The sequence below is a fragment of the Eschrichtius robustus genome, chromosome 15 (assembly GCF_028021215.1).
Source record: "Eschrichtius robustus isolate mEscRob2 chromosome 15, mEscRob2.pri, whole genome shotgun sequence".
Taxonomy (NCBI): domain Eukaryota; kingdom Metazoa; phylum Chordata; class Mammalia; order Artiodactyla; family Eschrichtiidae; genus Eschrichtius; species Eschrichtius robustus.
This window is the reverse complement of record NC_090838.1, coordinates 65,058,119-65,074,063: the sequence shown is the minus strand read 5'-3', so window position 1 is coordinate 65,074,063 and position 15,945 is coordinate 65,058,119. Positions and strand designations below refer to the sequence as shown.

The 15,945-nt window shown below is 43.5% G+C and overlaps 1 protein-coding gene across 1 annotated transcript in view; it reads left to right on the top strand.

Moving 5' to 3' along the window:
* TACR1 (tachykinin receptor 1) overlaps nt 1–7,797 on the top strand; it is a 304,975-nt gene extending 297,178 nt beyond the window's left edge. The window contains exons 4-5 of the mRNA XM_068564534.1: nt 5,758–5,954; nt 7,506–7,797. Coding sequence (XP_068420635.1) covers nt 5,758–5,954; nt 7,506–7,797 — 489 coding nt within the window. The remainder of the gene's footprint in view (nt 1–5,757; nt 5,955–7,505) is intronic.
* The last annotated feature ends 8,148 nt before the right edge of the window (nt 7,798–15,945 follow it).

Here is a 15,945-nt window from a genome sequence, read left to right as displayed (position 1 = left end):
CCACACTGTTTTCCAGAGTGGCTGCACCAATTTACATTTCCACCAACAGTTTACAAAGGTTCATTTTTCTCCACATCCTTGCCAATGCTTGTTATCTGCTGTCTTTGTGATATAGCCATTCTGACACGTGTGAAGTGATATCTCATTGCGGTTTTGGTTTGATGAGTGATGTTGGGCATCTTTACATGTGCCTTTTGGCCATCTGCATGCCGTATTTGGAAAAACATCTCTTCAGGTCCCTGCCATTTTTTAATGCAGTTGTTTGGTTTTTTTGATGTTGAGTTATATGAGTTCTTTGTATATTTTAGATATTAATCCCCTATCAGATATATTATTTGCAAATATTCAGTAAGCTGCCTTTTTGTTTTGTTTATAGTTTCCTTCACTGTGCAAAAGCTTTTCACTTTGATGTAGTCTTATTTGTTAATTTTTGCTCTTGTTTCCCTTGCCTGAGGAGACAAATTTTAAAAAAATGCTAAGACCAGTGTCAAAAAGGGTGCTTCCTATGTTTTCTTCTAGAAGTTTTGTGGTTTCAGGTCTTCCATTTAAGTTTTTATTCCAGTTTGAATTTATTTTTATATATGATGTGAGAATGTAATCCAGTTTTATTTTTTTGCATATAGCAGTCAACTTTTCCCAACATGGTTTGTTGAAGAGGCTTTATTTTCCCCACTGTAATTCTTGCCTCCTTTGTCATAGATTAATTGACCATATGGGTGTGGGTTTATTTCTGGGATCTCTATTCTGTTCTTTTGAGCTCTGTGTCTGTTTTGTGCCAGTACCATACTGTTTTGATTACTGTAGCTTTTAGTATGTTTTTGAAATCTAGAGCATAATGCCTCCAGCTTTGTTCTTCTTTCTCAAGATTGTCATGGTTATTTGGGGTCTTTTGTGTCTCTGTATAAGTTTTAGAATTATTTGTTGTAGTTCTGTGAAATTGCCTTTGGTATTTTGATAGATTGCATTGAATCTGTAGGTTGCCTTGGGTAGTATGGTAATCTTAACATTATTAATTCTTCCAATCTGTGAGCATGCTATATCTTGGTTTTTGCTTGTGTCCCCTTCAATTTATTTTATCATTGTCTTATAGTTTTCCAAGTACAAGTTGTCTACCTCCTCAGTTAGGTTTATTCTTAGGTATTTTATTCTTTTTGATGCAATTGTAAATGGGACTGTTTTCTTAATTTCTCCTTCTGATATTTCATTGTTAGTATATAGAAATGCAACAGATTTCTGTATATTAGTTTTATATCCTGAAACTTTATTGAATTTGTTTATTAGTTCTAATGGTTTTTTGGTGGCTTCTTTAGGATATTCAATGTATAGTATCCTGTCATCTGCAAACAGTGACAGTTTGACGTCTTCCTTTCTATTTTGGATATCTGTTATTTCTTTTTCTTGTCTGATTGCTTTGACTAGAACTCCCAATACTACATTGAATAAAAGGGGTGAGAGTGGGCAACCTTTTCTTGTTTCTGATCTTAGGGGAAATGCTTTCACCTTTTCACCACTGAGTATGATGTTAGCTATGGGTTTGTCACATATGGCCTTTATATGTTGAGGTATGTTCCCTCTATACCCACTTTGTTGAGAGTTTTTATCATAAAAAAATACTGAATTTTGTCAAAAGTTTTTTCTGCATCTATGAAAATGATCGTATGATTTTTTCTTCTTCAGTTTGTTAGTGTGATGTAACACATTAACTAATTTGCTGATGTTGAAACATCCTTGCATCCCAGGCATAAATTCCACTCAATCATGGTGTATGATCCTTTTAATGTATTGTTGAATTCTGTTTGCTAATATTTTGTTGAGGATTTTTGCATCCATGTTCATCAGTTATATTGGTCTGTAATGTACTTATTGCCATTTTGTTAATTGTTTTCTGGTTGTTTTTATAGTTCTTTATTCTTCTCTCTTTTTTGCTCTCTTCCCCTGTGGTTTAATGTCTGCCTTTAATGTTATGTTTGGATCCCTTTCTCTTTTTTCATGTGTATCTATTAGAGATTTTTCTGGTTTGTGGTTACCATGAGGTTTATATATAGCAAACTATATATACATACACATGTGATTTTTTTTTTTTTATGGCTGCATTGGGTCTTTGTTGCTGCATGCAGACTTTCTCTAGTTGCGGGTTGTGGGGGCTACTCTTTGCTGTGGTGTGAGGGCTTCTCACTGTGGTGGCTTCTCTTGTTGTGGAGCATGGGCTCTAGGTGCGCAGGCTTCAGTAGTTGTGGCATGCGAACTCAGTAGTTGTGGCTCACAGGCTCTAGAGTGCAGGCTCAGTAGTTGTGGCGCATGGGCTCTGTGGCATGTGGGATCTTCCCAGACCAGGGCTCGAACCTGTGTCCCCCACATTGGCAGGCAGATTCTTAACCACTGCACCACAGGGAAGTCCCACATGTGATTATTTTAAAGTTGGTGACCACTTAAGTCTGAACACATTCTAACCACCCTTCATTTTTATTTGCCCCCCCCCACATTTAATGTTTTTGACATCATATTTTACATCTTTTTGTTTTGTGTATCCCTTAACTACTTATTGTGGATATAGATGATTTTACTACTTTTGTCTTTAATCGTCCTACTAGCTTTATAAGTGGTTGATCTACTATCTTTATTGTATGTTTGCTTTAACCAATGAGATTTTTCCTCTCATAATTTTCATATTTCTGGTTGTGGCCTTTTCTTTTCCCCTTAGAGAAGTCCCTTTAACATTTCCCGTTAAGCCAGTTAAATGGTGCTGAATTCTTTTAGCTGTTGCTTGTCTTAAAATTTTTATCTCTCCTTCAAATCTGAATGATAGCCTTGCCAGATAGAGTATTCTTGGTTGCATGTTTTATCCTTTCATCACTTTGAATATATGGTGCCACACCCTTCTGGCCTGCAAAATTTCTACTGAAAAGTCAGCTGACAGTCTTATGGGAGTTCCATGTATGTCACTATTTGTTTCCTCTTGCTGCTCTTAATATTCTCTCTTTATCTTTAATATAATGTGTATTGGTGTGGACTGCTTTGGGTTCATCTTGTTTGGGACTCTTTGTGCTTCTTGGACATGGATGTCTGTTTCCTTTCCCAGATTGGGGAACTTTTCAGCTATTATTCCTTCAAATAAGTTCTTTGATGCTTTCTCTCTCTCTTATCCTTCTTGGACCCCTATGATGCAAATATTTGTACACTTTGGTTGTCCCAGAAGTCTCTTAAACTACACTCATTTTTTGTTAATTATTTTCTTTTTTAATTTTTTGTTCAGCTTGGATGTCTTCCAGTTTGCTGATCCACTCCTCTGTATCACCTAATCCACTGTTGATTCCTTCTAGTGAATTTTTTATTTCAGTTATTGTATTCTTCAGCTCTGTTTGGTTCCTTATATTTTCTAATTTTATTTAAATTCTCATTGTGTTTATCCATTCTTCTCTCAAGTTCATTGAGCATATTTATTATCATTACTTTGAAATCTTTTTTAAGTAGATTGCTTATCTCCACCTCATTTAGTTCTTTTTCTGAGGTTTTGTCTTGTGCCTTTGTTGAGAACATATTCCTCTGTCTCCAAAAATTGTGTGTATTTATTTCTCTGTGCTTATTTCTATGCATTAGGTAAGTTGCTTACATGCTCTGATCTTGGAGAAGTGGTCTTGTGTTGGAGCTGTCCTGTGGGGCCCAGCAGCACACTCTCCTCTGATCAACAGAGCTATATGCTCTAGGGGTGCCCCCTATGTGTGCTGTGTGGGCCCTTCTGTTGTGGTGGGACTGACTACTGTGGGCATGCTGGTAGGTGAGGTTGGCCCCCAGCCCAGTTCACTGCCGACCCTGCCTTGTGACTGCTAGCCCACTGGTGTACAGGGCCAGGTCCTGGGGCAGCTGGCTGTGGGTCTATGAGGGCCCTGGGGCTGGTACCAGCCCACTGGTGGGTGGGTAACCTCCCAGAGCTAATAGGCTAGAAGAAGAACTCCAAAATGGCATTTGCCAAAACCAGTGTCCTCATGGTAGAATGAGCTCCCAAAATGGCTGCCACTGGTGTTTTTGTCCACAAGGATGGTCCCAATTGCTTCCTTCCTCTCCAGGAGACTCTTCAAGGTCAGCAAGTGGGTCTGGCTCAGGCTCCTCTCAAATCACTGCCTCTGTGCTGGGACTCAGAGCATGTGAGATTTTTTGTGCACTCTTTAAGAGAAGAATCTCTGTTTCCTACAGCTCTCTAGTCCTCCTGTGTGCAAGCCCTGCTGGCCTTCAAAACAAGAGATTCTGAGGGTTTGTCTTCCTGGTGCAGGACCCCCTAGCTGGGGAACCTGATGTGGGGCTCAGACCTCTTGCTCCTTGGGGAGGCCCTCTGAAATTGTGATCATCCTTGCATTTGTGGGTGACCTCCCCAGGGGTATGGGTCTTGACTATACTGCATCTCTGCCCCTCCCATCCATCTCATTGTGATTCCTTATTTATAACTTTAGTTCAAGAAAATCTTTTCTGCTAGTCTTCAGGTCGTTCTCATTGATAGTTGTTCTGTAACTAGTTGGTGTGCCCATGGGAGGAGGTGAGCTCAGTGTCTTCCTACTCCACTATCTTGGCCACACCTCTCCTCGGTCATTTTTTCTCTGAAGGTTTCTTGGGAATAAAAAGGAATGGGTTAAGCAATCCCACTACTGGGCATATACCCAGAGAAAACCGTAATTCAAAAAGACACATGCACCCCAATGTTCATTGCAGCACTATTTACAATAGCCAGGTCATGGAAGCAACCTAAATGCCCATCTACAGATGAATGGATAAAGAAGTTGTGGTACATATATACAATGGAATATTACTCAGCCATAAAAAGGAATGAAATTGAGTCATTTGTTGAGACGTGGATGGATCTAGAGACTGTCATAGAGAGTGAAGTAAGTCAGAAAGAGAAAAACAAATATCGTATATTAACGCATGTATGTGGAACCTAGAAAAATGGTACAGATGAACTGGTTTGCAGGGCAGAAGTTGAGACACAGATGTAGAGAACAAACATATGGACACCAAGGGGGGAACATGGCGGTGGGGTAGGGATGGTGGTGTGCTGAATTGGGCGATTGGGATTGACATGTATACACTGATGTGTATAAAATTGATGACTGATTTTTAAAAAAAAAGGAATGGGTTATATCACCCAGTATTCATAAAACCATTTTATGAATATCCCCTTTAAACATCTGACACTCCCTTGCTGCAGCTGTCCAAATCCCACCTCTTCTCTTTCCCTCCCCCGAGTCTTCAAACCTAGAAGCCTGCTCTGGTTCATGGCCCCTTTCCCTCTGCTGCTTCCTCCTCATTCCTGGGTCTTTTCCTCCCCAACACCCATACCCCTTTGCTCATTAATCTGGTCTCCCTTGGCTTCTCCAGTCATTGCCCAGAAGTATGGTATAACACAGTTCTCAAACATGAGTGCACATCAGAATAATCAGAAGGGCTTGTCAAAGTCTGAATTCTGGGTCCCACACTCAAAGTTTCTGATTCAATTAGTCTGGAATGGGGTCCAAGGATTTGCATTTCTGACAAGTTCTGTTATGGTTATGTTGCTGGTCCTGAGGCCACCCTCTGAGAATCACTGACATAACCAAAGTCCTTTGGTACCACATATAAATGGTCCTTCCTCCACCTTGAAAGGTGTTATTATAATTACTTTACACCCCATATCACACTGTGCACAGTCAGGGGGCAGGATAAGACAGAAAATAACCATGAGAAAGGGAGGATGTGCTGGTGGTCTCACCTGTCTCACCCTCTTGCCAGGTGGTTAAGATGATGATTGTTGTTGTATGCACCTTTGCCATCTGCTGGCTACCTTTCCACATCTTCTTCCTCCTGCCTTACATCAACCCTGATCTCTACCTGGAGAAGTTTATTCAGCAGGTTTACCTGGCCATCATGTGGCTGGCCATGAGCTCTACAATGTACAACCCCATCATCTACTGCTGCCTCAATGACAGGTAAGAACCCCATCCCCCATACTGTCTCCAGGACAAGAAACTAATCATCACACTGTTCAATCCGCTGACTGAACCATGTGATGATTAGTTCTCTGTAGTCTTTACCACTCCCTCTTGTCTCACAGCTGGCTTTCCTCATTTAGGTTGGCTACTTGGGGACTACACAGACAAATGGTCTTCTTGTCACCATGCAGGAATATGAGCTCTGAGGAGACTTTTTTTTCTTTTCCAAGATGAACCAGAAATCCATGTTTTTATGTGAAATCTTCTAACTTTTAAACACTCGTTACTAAGTCAGTAGTAGAGGGTGGGATGCAGGGACAGATAAAAAACCCTCTGTGATTAATACATATAAAGCAGGTTGCAAGCTGGATCAAGCTCATGAATTGCTCAATCTGCGCTATGGATTCCATGCACAGAGGGCTGTCCATGCAGACAGAGAGAAAGAGAATCAGAGAGAGAGAGAGTCAGAGAGTGAATGAGTCAGAGAGTGATAGTGAGAGAGAGACTGACAGAGAACAAGAGAGAAAGAGAGAAATTGATGCCACTAGAATAATTATCCACCACATGGCATCTTTTCCCTTCTCTGGTCTCTAATTTTCTTCTTCCCATCCCATCATAAAATCTGGGCAGCTTTGTCCAGTTTCTTCCAGCACTTCCAGCAGGACAGGGTAAGCAAAAAGAAGTCAGAGCCTCAAAGACCTGATTCTGCCTTTACTTGGCCACAGGGGCCAGAAGAGCCTTCCCTGAAGTGGAAGCCAACCTCAGACAAGTAAGAGAAGCTAGAGCCATCTAGAATGGTATTCAGCAATAGGGAATTCACCACTATGTGCAGAGTCCCCAAGAGGGAGCTGGTATGCCATGGTGGCAGCTCACTCATTTGGAGCACCACCTCAGCCTCTGTGAAAAAGGAGGCAGGAGAAGGAGGGGGAGGGAAAAAAGGCGTGTCACATTTATAGCCAACAGTTACCAGCCTATAACGTGCCTTCTCTGAATGAGACACTCAGGTGCTATGAATTTGGGGACAGGTATTCCATGGGACTTGTTCAAATGGTCTTGTTTGTCTAACTCATGGATTTATCTTTCTTCTAGGAGCCTCACAACATACGTAAACATTTCTAAGTTTAATCTCCCAAAAGCTAATTCTGAAGGGATATGACTGGCAGAAAATCAGTGGGCTACTTGAAGGAAAGGACTGAGTCTTGACACAGTATTGTGCATATAGTAAACACTTGGTGAATGTTTTTACTGATGTTGAACTGACCCAAAATCAGCTGACCCTGAACCAGTGGAGGCAGCATATTTCAACAGCCACCCTAAGTACAGACATGCATTTGACATGAACTTGGGTTCTAGTCCTGGATTTGACCTTGATCACTAACCTTTGAATCTTTTTGCCCTTAGCATCTTCAGCTGTCAATTAATTTTAAAAAATAATAACACAGTGTCTCATTTGGGTTTGTCCACATATTAAAGAGCTACTGCAATGGTGGGAACACCCTCTGAAAGCAGGTCATACTCAAGGATTACCTCTCCTTCCACTCTCTTCAGGTTTCGTCTGGGCTTCAAGCATGCCTTTCGGTGCTGCCCTTTCATCAGTGCTGGTGACTATGAGGGGCTCGAAATGAAATCCACTAGGTACCTCCAGACGCAGGGCAGTGTGTATAAAGTCAGCCGCCTGGAGACCACTGTCTCCACAGTGGTGGGGACCCATGAGGAAGACCTGGAGGAAGGCCCTAAGGCCATGCCTTCATCCCTGGACAAGACCTCCAATGACTCCTCTCACAGCGACTCTAAGACCATGATGGAGAACTTCAGCTTCTACTCCAACATGCTCTCCTAGACTACAGGGCCTTCAGTAGGCACAGTCACCTTTGTCTTTGTCTTGCTTCATTTCATGCATGGATAAATCCTCAATATAGAGACCATAAGAAACACTCTTGGGGCTTGTGAAAGGGTCAGAATAGTTTAGGAAAAACATTCCATTCTGGAGTCAAAAACCTGCATTCTTCTATGTCTTTGCCACCCACATGCTGTGTGACCCAAAACAAACCATCGAACTTCTCTGAGCCTGTACAATGGGAAGGTTAGACTCGATTTTCTCTACAATCCATTCCAAGATTCTAGAATTAACTTTAATTGTATGTTGGCACTCATTTCAGGGTAATTCCTGCAATGCAGCAACAGGTCCAACTGATCTGTTTGCCTAGAGCTGCTGTCTTATTTCAATAAAGGTGTTCTCAGTCTTGCTTAGGTTATTTTCCTTTAGCTGGTGGCTCATACTTCATCAGCCTCTGCTTGATAAGGTGAACAAAAGGAGGAACCACATAAAATCTGAATGAATGATGTAACACTCTCTTCTAAGGACCCATGAAAAGAAGGCATACTTCTGCCCCTTTTTGGCATCTCAATATCTCAGTGCATTATGGGATTGAGAGCCTCAAGTTTATCTGCATTATGTCCCCAGTGACTGTCCTGAGCAATCAATGCAGATAGAATATGGCCACTGATACTAGCTAATGTCTGTTATGAACCAAGACTCAGGAGAACTGTGCAATACTTAATCTATCTGATCCTCTCTTTCCTTATTTGTAAAACTATGAGCTGAACTACATCATCTAGGGGTCCTTTTGAATTTTAACATTCATTGGTTCAATGATTGTGTCAGTCTTTTTTTTTTGTTCAACCAAAAACTTGTAGTCTCAGGAAGAATAGAAGCAGTAAGTCCAGCAAATTAACACCTGGCTGCTAGAGATGTAGCAACTGCTAAGACCATGTATCAGTATCCACATATGACTTTCTCTGATTTATCCTAAAACTGTGAGCACTTTGCTTCTCCTGAAGATTTTGGCCTTTGACGGAGCAGAGGACTTCGTGTCAAATCCTACATCTCTCTATCAGGCTTTAACAGGCTAAGTCTCCCAGCTGGAGAATGCCACCAGGGAAGAAAAACATGTAGGCTCCCTGCTCTGGCCTTTTGGGTATCTTAGGGCGGGGCACTCACCTAGATTTTTAGCTTTATACTAGCATAAGGCATGAGCTCAGATGCCCAGTGACTGAGGAGGCTGCACCCTGCAACAACACTTGTGGGAAGAGACCACCTTGCATCTTCCCTTTAGACTCTCTGAATCTCCCCTTCCTGCCACCAGCTTTGCTGGCCTCCTGTCTAAAAGAGGTGGGATGATCAATCAACCCTACAGAAGAGTCAGTTGACAGAGAGTCATGAACTTAAAGCTTCGTGCCCTGACACAGTTTGGGGGTTACAGCAGGTGAATGTGCAGTTTCTTTCAGTCTCCCAGATCTGTGCTTTGTCCAGATGTGGCTGAAAGCAGAAACCTCATGTATACCATAAATGCCTTCTTCGTGGTTCAAAGAATGCATGCACATATTCTGCATCCATCATGTTGAGGGAGAACCGTGCTGCACATAGGGTTTACAGCCTTTACCAACTGTGCTGGCCCTAACCCTACCAGGACATTGACAGGCCAGGAAGAAGCTATATAGCAACAGTGTAAGCCAGAAAGACCTGACAGTCATATCCTCCAAAGCAGCATGAGAAGGATTAAATAAACTAAGAAAACCAGCTCAGTGCAAATATATGAATGGAACACATAATTTAGGGACAACAAAAGTCAGTGCCCAAAGCATTAGTCTTACTTCTGATAAAGAATCATGCCATGTATGGATTATTCACTTCAGAGGGATGTAAAGAACTGGCATGATTATGAGAAGTACCTAAGAAGAAAGTGTTAATGAGTAGGGGACATCCCCTCTATGGAAGAGGTTAGAGTTGAATTCAACAAGGATTATTGAGCACTTGCTCTGGACTTGGCCCTGAGCTGGGGACACACAGCTCCTTCTGTTCTTGAGGAGCCTACCGACAGGCCATTGTTAACTCACCAGTCTTAGTGGGTCTAGGCTGCCCAGCAGGCATGGAGGCAGTTGAGAAGCAGATTTTCCACAGGATTCTAAAAGACCCACACTCAACATGGGTAATCGGGCCAAAGACCTTAAGATAGCCTTTTGCAATGAGAGCTCTCTGAGATAATTCCAAAGAGAGCACCAGCCAATCCAGGGGAACTGAAGGGATGCGTTTGGACAGCATCATCACTGCACATAATAGGAGTAGACAGTTTCAAATATGGCAGAACATTTCCTCTGAGAGAGCCCAGCAAGCCTTCCTCTGACCCACTCTGCAACACCCATTTAACTTATGAATTTGTTGTCTCCTCCCATGTGTGAGAAACACCATGATCTGCACTGTGCATTGGTCTCATTCTTATAGAAATCTGTCATCCTGTGTTTATCTCCTAAGTGTTTTTCCTTGATATTCTGTTCAGTAGTAATAGAATATAAGGCTTCGTGGGGCTATCACTGTTATGTTACTTCCAAAATGTGGGATCCAGTTGCTGTCAATGAGCTATTTGTATTGTGCCGATTCCTCCTCATTCTTTCACAGAGAGAAGCTGATGTATATAATGGATTCACAGTAGTACCATAGCAATTGAGGGTTGGGGAGGGACACTATATGGCAAGAACTAAAGGATAGGGGTCCTTGTCTTCCTCACCTCCCACTGGAGTGCTAAGACATACTGGAATGTCCTTTCTCTTGGAAGGACTGAGTGGAACCCTTGGAAAAGGGGACTTGGGAGCTAACCTTATTGACCTGGTTTCAGGAAGAATCATGTAAGTGGAGAGGAGTAGTTCTTGAAGTTTCTATGTTTTCCAACCTGAGATCATGGAAAGAATCTCCATACAGAAATAAAGTATGTTTTTAACTGTCTCATGCCTCTGTCTCATCTCCAGGGAAACTAAGCACCCTACAAGATGCTGAATGGGGTGGTACTATGAATCTTAATAAATTGCATAGACCAAAGAATGGAACCCAACACCCAGAAAACTCCTATCTCTATAACAAAATGGGTTGGCAAGATGTGGGAACTATTTCCAGGTAGGGATCTGGGAAGGTAATATGGGATTGTGTGAAGTGACCAACAGTGTCACCTATGAGTAGAGCTGTGTCAGTTCAGATCCTCCTAGAAGCAGACACCAAGACAGAGTCAGAAGTGCAAGAGATTTATTGAGGGAACACTTGGGAAAGATAAGGGGTGAGGAAGGTAAGCAGGGGAGGCCTTGAGACCACTATGCAGATCTGACACCTGTGAAAAAGTGAGGGGAAGATTGGGCAGGAGGAGCTTCCATATGAGGTGCAGCCCTGAGAAAGTGTCAGCTGGCCCACCAGTGTGCAAAGGGTGCCCAGAGAAAAGCCCCAGCAGGCAGAAATGGCCAGGCTTGGCACCCTCAACATGCTGGGTCACTGACTGGGAGCTCTCCGGGGAGAGGGTGGTCTGCTCTTGAACACTGTGGTGGTCCCTGAAGGCACAGCAGCTGGAGGCAGGCAGCTGATGGCACGCCCACTGCCGGGCTTCTCCTGAAGGGAGATCTGTACCATCACTACCACAGCTGCCGCCAGAGCTTCGGTCCAGCCCCCTCTGTTTGAAAACACACATCAGGAAACCCTTGGCAGTATTAGAAACTTCAATGGTTAATCTCTGTGAGCCCGGGCAACCTGAACGGAAGCCCAGGAAGTAGGGGCCACCCTGTACCACCTCACCCCTCAGGCATGCATCCTCAAAAGAGTGATGAGCAGCTGTCAGCAAACTTGCGATGACAAAGATTGTAAAGCCTATAAAAGAGGGAGTGTTTTTTTTTTAACATCTTTATTGGAGTATAATTGCTTTACAATTGTGTGTTTGTTAGTTTCTGCTTTATAACAAAGTGAATCAGCTATACATATACATATATCCCCATATCTCTTCCCTTTTGTGTCTCCCTCCTATCCTCCCTAACCCACCCCTCTAGGTGGTCACAAAGCACTGAGCTGATCTCCCTGTGCTATGCGGCTGCTTCCCACTAGCTATCTATTTTACAATTTGGTAGTGTATATATGTCTTTGCCACTCTCTCACTTCGTCCCAGCTTACCCCTCCCCCTCCCCGTGTCCTCAAGTCCATTCTCTACGTCTGCATTAAAAGAGGAAGTTTTGAGGAGAATCTAGATAGCTTCGCAACACGATGAGTATCAGAAACAAATAATAAAGATGTTTCTGTTTAAACTAAGGCATCTTAAACTGAGGTGCCTGGATAAGCTTCAAGAAATCCACAACTTCACTTCAAGGTCTCCACAAATCATATGTAAAACACTGTGTGTGTGTGTAATAAAGGGTGCAAAACCTGAATCTTCTCAGAAGAAATCATTCATCCTCCACTCTCTAGAGAAGGAGAGAAAATAAATTGTTTATGGGAGAGAAGTGAGGAGCCCTGAGGCCTTCAGAGCACACTGAGAGGTAGGTGAGCCCTGGGAGAACCAGGGTGGCTGCCATGAAACTTGAAACAACTTTGGAACAAAATCATAATTCACCTCAGGCGTCCAGATGTGTTAAAGCTGTAGAACATCCTTAAAGATGTCTGTGGCAGTAAAAACACCAAATTCATGATTAAGGGGTGTGCTCACTCTTCCATGGAAAGATGAGTATTTGTTAGCTGAAGAAAGACTAACCTTAGTTACAGGTCAACAAATAATATCAGCTGTGGAGTATTGATATTCTTGTGGAAATGCAAGCACGTTTTCATTTAGTCCTGTGTAAGCACGTGTGACCTCATACACGCTGAATGTGCTTAGCTTTAGGGGCCAGTCTGGCTTTGGTAATTCTCCCTGCATAGCTGCCTCAGATTCTTTTCATGAATAAATGGATTTCCTCAGCTCTGGAACCCAAGAGGGGGTTTCAGTCAAGGCCTCAGAGTCAGGCAAGGTAGGGACACACCAAGAGCATTCCTCTCCATCTTCAAAGGTGAAGGGAGCACTTCACTGCAGAAACTGCCTTCCTGATCTCCACAGGCAATGTTCTGAGACACCCTCATTTATCTTTACCAATTAGGAAAACAGGGAGGAATGAGGCATGGAAGGGCACATCTCATGAACACCAAATTCAACATAAAATTCAACCTTTGGTTCTGGTTTCTTTCTCAAGCAGTGCAGCTAGCAAGGAGAAAAGACTGCTAATTAGAAACAAGTGAAAAAGTGTATCAGCAATGACATGAGCCCCACCGGGGGTGCTACCCTTGCTCCGCCACTGTCTGCTGGCATGTTAGCAGCATCTATTCCACGAGCTTCAGAGATTTTCACACAGACAGATTCAAACCCAAGTGCTCTGCATTGTGTTCACATGTCCTTTGTCTCTTTCCTCTTCTTTTTATGTCTAGTATCCTTTTGTACTCCACTCTTTAGTCCAACATTATTTTCATTCCTAGAAACCCTCTCCTCCTAACATACTCCCTGCTGAAATCTCTAGGTTTTAATCCCACTATTCTGGATGGCTTCTTAGTACACATTTTAATAAAGAACGTATTTGGTGTAATAGTGAAAACCCACCATCCCTAACAAATTCTCTTTTCCTATCTCAAGTACCCTCTTGCCCACTTCATGTACTCACTCACCCACTCTTTTCTTTCACCCCCTAACCTCACCTCCCACTCACCCATTTTCTGAAATTAAGAGGACTTTCAGAGCAGGACTCCTGAATTAGTGCCAACACTCAAAAGAAGCAGCTGAAGCAAGAGATCCAGCCACTAGGCTGGGCTGGGAGAACAGCAGACTCCAGAGGGAGGCCAGGTTCCAGTGCTGTCATCTCCTAACCATGCCAATACATGAATTTAAAGAAGAATGTTAGTGCATGAAGAGGCCAGGCAGTGCATGCTCACTGCCCAGAAAGCTCATTCTGAATTTGGCTGTGCTCCTCTGCCCTTTTCTGACTCATTGACCCATGCCCATTGCCCTCTTTTTCCATAACCACAGCCTGGAGGAGTACCTGTTTTGGCAGAAGTGTCCTAAGGGACAATAACTATTCCTGAAACATGGCAGCCACCTAGGCTGGTCCAGATAGTCAAAAAGAGATGCTGTTATGGATGATTATAAACATGATTCTGGGTTGACCTCAGAAATTTGGGGACAACCTGAACACTATCTCAAAAAGAGAGGCAGCACTTTTCTGCTTATTTTATACCTATAAGGACTTGACAGCTGATAATTCAACTTCATCCACTGAATATTTTCCATGATGTAGCAGGCACACTGTGGGGGATTGGAAATATAAATTTCAATAGCACATGGTCCCTGCCCTCAAAAAACTTACAGTCCAGAGGGGTAGACAGAGGTTCACCACAGTTCAGTGGGAAGAATGTCAAAGTAGAGATGCTGGAAAGAACTCTTGATGTTTTACCACACCAAATGTTGTCGAAAGACAACAAAATCTTAAGCCCAATGTTTTTCTCAGTGGCAACGCACATACAATCACTCACAGAAAATGTTTTCCTGTATCATTGACTGACTTCCACAAACTCCTAAGTTTTCTCATATCAGATGGACATCCTTACTCTTTTAGGTTGTGAAGTTCCAAATTCTTTAACCCTCTTTCAATTGTTGATTTTTCAGTTGGGTTTGTTGTTGAGTTTAAATCCTCCCAAATCAAAACGCAGTCCCTCAGTAGTCTCAGTTGAATCTGACCACCACTACCTCTACCCTCACCTCTCTCCAGGTTCCACTTTTGGACCACAGGACTGCTTTCGGCTGCCCTCTGGAGGACTCTATAAAAAGGCACAGGTTACGGATTGAAATGAATGAAGTACCCAATACTAAAGCCAAATGCCCTCTACCAGCAGGTGGCGATGCCACTTTAATGTGTCCCAGGAGTCAATGCCATGAGCATGACTTTCCTGTGCCTGGGTGTTTGGGTTATAGATTCAAAGAAAGAAGACACACATTAGAATATGTGGACGTGAAAATGGGGACTTCTCATACAATTGTACTCATCATACATACAGTCACCTCTGTTCCCACCAGAGGAGCTCCCGATCTGATTATGGGAGCCAATCATGGGACTCCACCATGGACTCCTCATGTCATTATCCTTCTGTCCTCTCTGATCTGAAGATCCCACATCCCTAACCATGGTGGGCATTCTGCCAACTCCGGAATACCCTTGTGTTGATCCTAATGTTCCAGTGGGAGTTGTCACAATGGGAGTGAAGAACAGTGCAGAACTATGACCACACGGATAAGCAGAGTAGGTGACATGGCATCTCAGCAGCCCACTCAGAGATATCATGCAAGCCCCTCTCTTTAAAAAATAACAAGCTTGGGGGAGGAGCTTCAAGATGGCGGAAGAGTAAGACTGGAGATCACCTTCCTCCCCACAAATACATCAGAAATACATCTACATGTGGAACAACTCCTACAGAACACCCGCTGAACGTTGGCAGAAGAACTCAGACCTCCCAAAAGGCAAGAAACTCCCCACGTACCTGGGTAGGGCAAAAGAAAAAAGAAAAAACAGAGACAAAGAATAGGGACGGGACCTGCACGAGTGGGAGGGAGCTGTGAAGGAGGAAAGGTTTCCACACACTAGGAAGCCCCTTCATGGGCAGAGACTGCGGGTGGCGGAGGGGGGAAGCTTCGGAGCCACAGAGGAGAGCGCAGCAACAGGGGTGCAGAGGGCAAAGCGGAGAGATTCCCGCACAGAGGACCGATGCTGGCCAGCACTCACCAGCCCAGGAGGTTTGTCTGATCACCCACCGGGACTGGTTGTACTGGGAGCGGAGGCTCAGGCTTCGGTCGGATCCCAGGGAGAGGACTGGGGTTGGCTGCGTGAACACAGCCTGAAGGGGGCTAGTGCACCACAGCTAGCTGGGAGGGAGTCCAGGAAAAAGTCTGGAGCTGCCAAAGAGGCAAGAGACTTTTTCTTCCTTCATTGTTTCCTGGTGCGTGAAATGAGGGGATTAAGAGCACTGCTTAAAGGAGCTCCAGAGATGGTCGCGAGCCGCAGCTATCAGCACGGACCACAGAGACGGGCATGAGACGCTAAGGTGGCTGCTGTAGCCACCAAGAAGCCTGTGTGCAAGCACAGGTCACTATCCACACCTCCCCTGCTGGGAGCC